Source organism: Sphaeroforma arctica (assembly GCF_001186125.1).
Source record: "Sphaeroforma arctica JP610 unplaced genomic scaffold supercont1.403, whole genome shotgun sequence".
Lineage (NCBI taxonomy): Eukaryota > Ichthyosporea > Ichthyophonida > Sphaeroforma > Sphaeroforma arctica.
In genome coordinates, this window is record NW_014040155.1 from 18,004 (window position 1) to 25,346 (window position 7,343).

General features: G+C 43.2%; 1 protein-coding gene across 2 annotated transcripts; it reads right to left on the reverse strand.

The window, feature by feature from the left end:
* Positions 1 to 1,567: 1,567 nt before the first annotated feature.
* Positions 1,568 to 6,565, reverse strand: SARC_05931 (the record flags this gene model as incomplete). 2 transcript variants are annotated; one of them, XM_014300188.1, is made up of 6 exons in its annotated part: positions 1,568 to 2,724; positions 3,235 to 3,745; positions 4,254 to 4,420; positions 5,434 to 5,503; positions 5,975 to 6,146; positions 6,299 to 6,565. In XM_014300188.1, 6 exons carry the CDS (start codon positions 6,563 to 6,565, stop codon positions 1,839 to 1,841), a joined length of 2,073 nt encoding a protein of 690 aa, XP_014155663.1. In that variant the 3' UTR covers positions 1,568 to 1,838. The 2 variants fall into 2 exon arrangements, with proteins under 2 accessions (XP_014155663.1, XP_014155664.1); XM_014300189.1 differs by having other exon boundaries at positions 3,235 to 3,787.
* Between the last annotated feature and the right edge of the window lie 778 nt (positions 6,566 to 7,343).

Consider the following 7,343-nt stretch of genomic DNA (forward strand, 5'->3'; position numbering starts at 1 on the left):
TATATATATATATATATATATATATATATATATATATATATATACATATATATATATATATATATATATACATATTTATATATACAAGATTTACTTCACAGCATAATAAATTGAAATGCAAGTTCATGTGGCTATGCAAATCACCACAATGCATTCTATCAAAAATCCGAGCCTACGTTCCTAGACTGCCCGCGATCGTCGCACGCATCACGTAGATAGAGCTGAGCAATCGCAGCATAATGATATAGCCAGGCGCTTGAGTAGTCCCACAGAATATACACATTCTTATTCTCACAGCAGTAGTGTATTCCACTACCAACCTATAAAAGGTTCTGCAACCATCGAGGATTCCAGCACCGAGAGTGCCGTATGCAAATGGGTTCAATACTGTTATACATATACCCCAGCGGTAAGATCACAGTCGGTACTCGCCAGTGTGTACTCGCTAGACCACAAAAGCATCGAAGGTAAGGTCGCCGTTATAGATTCACCAAGTCAATGCCAGCCTCGGAAGAGTGAAGCTAGAAAGAGAAGCAGTCTTAAACGCGTACAGTTGTATGCTAAAGAGCTTATATGTAAATTCTAGGCATGAATTACTATGAGGAGTATACAAGCTTCCAAGTTGTTGGAATGACCGATCGAGCTGCAAGTATCGGTTGATCCGGATCACACTCCAGAATCGCATTCTTAATTGAAGAATCTGCAATGTGGATGTCATACTCTTTTTATCGCAATACAAGCCGATCATACAGCTGTCTGGGGACGTACAAACGCGGCGGCGACTTGAGTACAAAAAGCCATGATTTCAGGAACGATAAGCTTTCTGCAAATCAACAAGGCGACCATAAGCCATACGCTGTATATTACGAAATATAAAAGATCAATATATAGTCTACTACAGTCGAAATATTATGCGTTTGATGCACTCCGAGCCCATGTCATCACACAACGAGTGCTACAGGATATGGGAGGGTGCGAGTGTTGGGAATTGAGACATTATAAAAGTTTGTTTTTAAGTTAATTGCCCGCAATCGCCTCGAATCTCAAGCATGAGCACCAATGAGCGGGAGTTGGGAACCAGAGACTGACAGTTGATATCTTTTATGAAGGCAGCTGCTGCTGCCTATCTTACATGATCGAAAGCTATTTTGGGAGTAGGTGGTAGTTGATCGGCATGACATTCACAAGATTTTTTAAAATATACGCAGTATACAAAACGTACATTTTTCTCGAAGCAATAAATCTCGAACGGTTAATTTTGATTCATTAATAACCTATCTGCCTATAAAAATTCTCTCGTTTTGGCATCGGGCATGCAGTGAGAATTGCACATCTCCGACATGCACCTTTCATCTCATCACAAAGGAGAACGCAAAATATGTTAATATAGTCGTGTTTGTTACCTTGAATTTACAGCATGATATGTGACGATTGTGAACAGCGCTGCATGGTAAGGGGCATTCAGTAAGCATAGTCCCCAGTTACAAGTTCGCGTTGTTCCTGTATTATACCTTCTCGTTTTCTTTCAATAAAATAGTCAAAAAAGAGGAACCGAATGAATGTTTCACGATACACTTTATTAAAGGCGCATCTCAATTTTCCGGAATAGCCTCTGCGAACATGTACATAGATAGAGAATCTGGATATACGCAAAACAATAAGTAGCATATTACGCGGCAATATATGTCAGGCTGTTGAATACGCCACTACGCACCTAATATGTGTTGCACCAAGATGTGTTAACTCTCCAGACAATGAGTTGTTCTCAATCCTCAGCGAGAATACGTGGCAAGTGTGCAGCAAGCATAACCCTGCGTAAACCAGATTTGAGCACGAACCTATTTATATGTACTACCATCGTTGTTCTTAAGCTCAATATACCGTGCCAGATGGCGTGTAGTGGCCAGCGAATGATGCCATATCATCCCCTGCACTACATCCTTCTCTCTATTCGAATGTAAACGCTCGCACAAACCTGGCACCACCAGTTCTAATAAATCCTTGGCGTTCGCTTCCCACACAAACAGCTCGCTGTGTTTGCTCCTACCACGTTGTTGTATGTCCCTCCACATGCTACCATCTGTATAAAGTTTAACCGCTCGATCTGCAAAGTCTTTCGCCGATGTGGGGGAACATATCCCTGGCCATTTTTCCCGTACCGTGCCTTTGAATCTCCTTTCGCACATTTGTGCATCTACATCCAATGTCACGGTTTCATTTTTGATTCTGGTTGTATCATCGAAGCTGACAGAAACCTCGGATTCGTCGCGACTAGTCAGTACCTTCAATACCGGTACTACGGGCGTGCTTGGGGCTCTACATTCACTTAAGATTGGGTTATCCGAACCACGACTCAGGTCCTGTGCTGCCAGCTGGGCAGAATGGCCATCCGTATATGCTTCTTCCGATACGTCAGATGCTATATTATCAGCTGGTGCTGATACCCTGGGCTGCTTGTTTTCTGTCTGAATGGCCAAATGGTCATGCACGTGCACTTCCGTTGGCACACGTCCGCACACATGTTTGGGATAGGGCGCCATATATTGATCCGGTGCGCGAGTGGATTTGCAGATGTTTGTAGTCTCGTGTTCATGAAGATGCGTAGCTCCCATTCCCTCGCAACCAATAGGAGTGGTCACCACTGGCAGCCCCCATTTCCAACCATCTGCAATTTTGCCTTTGATGCCAGCACCATATCGCAGGGGAGCGAGCATCACTTTGTACCTGTAGAAAAATCGGAAACAGTCATACGAGGGACGTAGAGGTACATATGCTATGGCGGAAACCTCATGTTGTGGAGCACACGGAGACCTATATATCTGCGAATGATATATTTGGCGTGTATGACTCTTGTATGCATATTGCCTATGTGCGTGTCTATGGACCCGTGTGTGTGGTCTGTACATCTCTGGAAGCACATAGTTCTGCTAATTGTGATTCGTGCAATTTAGGTGGCGGTGCTGCCCCCTGCTGAGTGCACGGTATCCACGTTGAATTCAAATATGAGTGCGGGACAATCCTCACGTCGGCATATTGAGAAGTACCACTTAGGCTCACACGCAAACGCGTAACATATCAAGCTCAGTGGAATATACTGACATTGATGATAGATCGTCTAACTTAGTGGAGCACTTAATAGAGTGTTGCAAGGCTTATATACTCAATCAATTCTAGGTAAAACGCATAAAGAAATGACCGCAGAGGGTCAACACAATCATGTTTTCTGGAACTTACTGTGATAGCTCCTCGAGCGATTCCATGTATCCTTTTACGTGAACACCTTTGGCAATATTGTGGACCTTGACCATACGCGAGCTTTGAGAAGCACCTTTACCTCCCGATGTACATGGTTGCGCCTGGAGACGTGTCTCCGACTCACACATGTACGTGAGTGAGTGTGCCGCATTCGGAGGGAAGTGCGAGCCGTAGACGTGCAGCTGGGCGTCTGGCAGTTGCTGGCGAATAAGGGGCCAGATGGAACCACACAGCCAGCTCAGCGAATCGGCATTGGGAGGATGGTCGTATCGTCCGATGGTCATGAAGTGCCGACGGGGCCGGGACTCCCTTGTCGGGTTTTGTGACCCGCATATCGGCTGTTGTTGCCCATTCATTGCCTGTTGCGACCGATGTGTCGTTTGTTGCGCCTCATTCACTATCTGCTGAGACTCATTTATCGGACGTAGGAAAATATTCGTGGGCAGTTGTGTGGCAGGGAGTGAGCAATCTGAGTCCTGCGACAGGTCATCTGCAATACATGGCAAGACGTGCGCGACCGTTACCAGTGGTTCTGAGAAGAAATTCGAGTCAACGGTTGCAAAAGCGGATTCTTAGGAAGTTTGATATCCAATATGCTCGAAATGTAACGAGTATAGGGGTACGTGTATTGGTGGTTCGGATAAACCTAGAGCATTATCCAAAGGTCCAAAGACTTGCCAAATAAGCGCTGAGACACATACGCCTATATGTATACATGTATACAAGTACAATTCCACGTAGACACATTTTTAGCACAGGTCTGTATGCATTTGCAACTCCGGACAAGTTCACGATGTTTTGTGTATTCAAGCATGCCGCGCGGGGTGGAAGCCAAAATATGCAATTATTTCATGTAAGCTGTTGACAGGAAAGCCAACCGCCCATAATCAAGTTATCTCTACACGATCGCACGCAAGCGGTGTGCATAATCAGATACTCCCACCATATATGCATACACATACACGCACGCTATGTACGCTTACATAGCCGTGACATACCTGTACTCCTGCTGCTGAATTCCGGCGCACTGATAAAAGGGGCGACAGCCACTTTGTGCGGTAGAATGCCGTACTCTTTCTTGAGCAGTTGAGCCTCGTGTGTGGAGCATACCAGTGTAAGATCACTCCGATGGATTGCCGCTAACTCACGGGACGCCATGGGACTACTGTGGATGGTTGGGAGGTGTGAAAATTTGGAGAGTTAAACATAGGCGGAGTAGGTATACGCACCACGGATTAAAGAACCGGTCGTAGGTAGTCTGGGATAGAAAACAGAATATATCGGAGAAACAGGTCAGATACAATATAAGGGCCAAGGTTCGGGCCAACTGTTGAGCAGAGTTCAAAGGTGGAGTGTTACCATTGTACATAAGAGCTCGAGCAAACCAGTAAATCAATATTTGAGCGTGATCAGTCTACGATCTTGAGCAGAAGTGTAGTCCCGCACGTAAGTATACTCAAATGATAGGTATATTCGCCACGCATAGGGCGCACGGATTTTGGATAGAGCACCGAGCGTATCTGGTATGAAACCTAAACCAGAACTAACTCCCTTGATTAGTGAGGTAGTCGATGCGCACTTATTTACGGTGATCTACTACCAAGGGAGTGTATATATATGTTGTGTGCTTCTGTGGGACATAGATATAGTAGAGCTCTATACCATGCACAATAGTCGTGTGTACCTACTGCACACGCTTCGAATTGCTGCAAGGGCAACTACGGCCACCTCGAAACCTCGTCATATCGCGCAAGCGCACTTAAACCCAATGAACAATGTGATAGACGTGTCCAGTTGTGTGATGTGAACACTGGCGATTGGTTTGCACATTAATTTGCTGCTAATACATTGGGACTTTCTATACAGGTCACCACTATACAAACTATAATTGGAAGATGAGTAAAAAAATCAACCAAAAGACAATATACACTTGCATCAACGCAAAAAGAAAACATACAGATATGCCAGCAACCAGTAATTGATGTGCGCAAATAGGCGAAGCGTGAATAAATAGGCTTGATTTATGATAGCGATACACCTACAACGGATATTTTGAGGGGAAACGGTGCACATGATCTTCTGAAAATCTTTGCTGTACAGAATCACATTCAAGTTTCAAATAAGCAAACACACAGAAATAGGATTATTTCCTCAAATGGCATATGAGGCATGGGATACCTACTGGGATAGGGAATATGCGCGACACTCTCTTCGATAGTACCACCACTTCGGATGATTTTCATCCGTCCTAGGGAAGGGGGAAGAAGGAATGAATTGTAAGCATCAAGCACACTACAAAGCAGGCCAATTTCCCACCACGTATGTGCCCTACAATAATAAGAACTGATAAAAGTATATTCTAGAATGTACAAGAATCATCTCCTATCAAGGAGCGCGCTATCCCACAACCTACAAACATATGTATGAAGGCAAATGATAAAGCTTTGGCACATGATAAACCCAAAACCCTAATGCCTCATGGTATGCATATGCCGTGTTTGCCTCGAGCCAAGTGATTGCACATTTCCGGGTCACATCTTCATGTTTAACGATGTTTGATATCTAGTAGTATCTGCGTGCGACCACAATAGTACATAGAGAGCAACCTATACACGTTCAGTTTCTCTTCGCATTTCACACCTATCAAACCCGCTACTACACACGAAGAAAACTTTTAATCTCTGTACAGACCGCGCCAATATACGATAGCTACACATACCGTCTCTCAGAGAATGTAAATCCTGGGTGTCCAGTATTCTCATGGCATCGGGCGTTTGTTGATAAATATAGTGGCTGAACATTTCCTCCACCCACATGCGGTCGAACACGACCACATGTGGGCAGGTATCCGCCAACAGCCGACTCATCTCTGCGGTATCGTTGGGTATAATCTGCAATGTTGTGCCATACACAGTGAGTGTGACTGAATGCGCGTGATCACAACGCTAAGTTCACCTTCGCATAAAATAACTCGCTTGGATGCACATAGTTGTCAATGTACTCGAAAGAGTGGCTAGAAAGCAACACAAGTGAGTACAAATACCTGTCTAACATTTGGCAATCTATCGTTTTCCACGTTTCGTGATTCTTCCGGTTTGGAGACTGTACTAGCATTGTTGTTAAGAGCTCTGTTTTCGGTATTGGTACCGGTATTAGTGTTCGCGTACACCTTGCCAATCGTTGCAGAGTGTGCGGTGTACCCATACTTCTCAAAAGCGCGCAGTAGGCCGATTGATCGCACACTCGCGGCCGATGAGCTCAACTGAGGGTGCGACGCGAAGAGAAACAGCACAGATCTACTCTTCGACATTGTGATTCTACTCTTACACAACAAACCTACTGTTGCAGGTCACAGATCTGCTCGTTACAGTGTGCGGCCTTACTCCATGCCAGTGGAAACATGCCAATTTGTCGCGAGAACTCGTATCATGAACGTTTTTTAATCCTATAAAACGCATTAAAGAGTGATGTGTCAGCTCCACACAGTTTCTTGGACCTTTTCACTCACAATATTGAATTATCTACACACTTACTACTGAGATTTGCCGCACTTCAATGTTCCGCGAGCACTAATAGACTAAAATCGTCGGCACTTACGACATATAATTGTTCGATATATAGCTCAACTATGCTATGCACGAGAAGGCAATATTGAAAATCGAGTATTTGTGAAAGGTTTAAGCAAGACGAAACAGGATTTCCTACAATTTACTAACTTCTTGAAGATACGAATATTTGATACAAACTGTGTGATCAACAAAAACAAAATGACGATCAGAAAAAAAATACACATATATATGGAATTAACTGTGAAGGTTGTTTGTTGATAGAATACTTCCAAAAATAAACCATGCCAAAAGTAAACTGTGATCCGAAATCTATGGATGTTAGGTGTATGTGCACGTATATACTCACAATATATAAATACATATATTTATATACATATAAATATACAGATATATATACAAACATATACATAATATATATATATATATATATATATATAATTAAATAAATACACATATACATACATACATATATATACATATATATACATATATATATATATAAATCTATAGAAATCATAT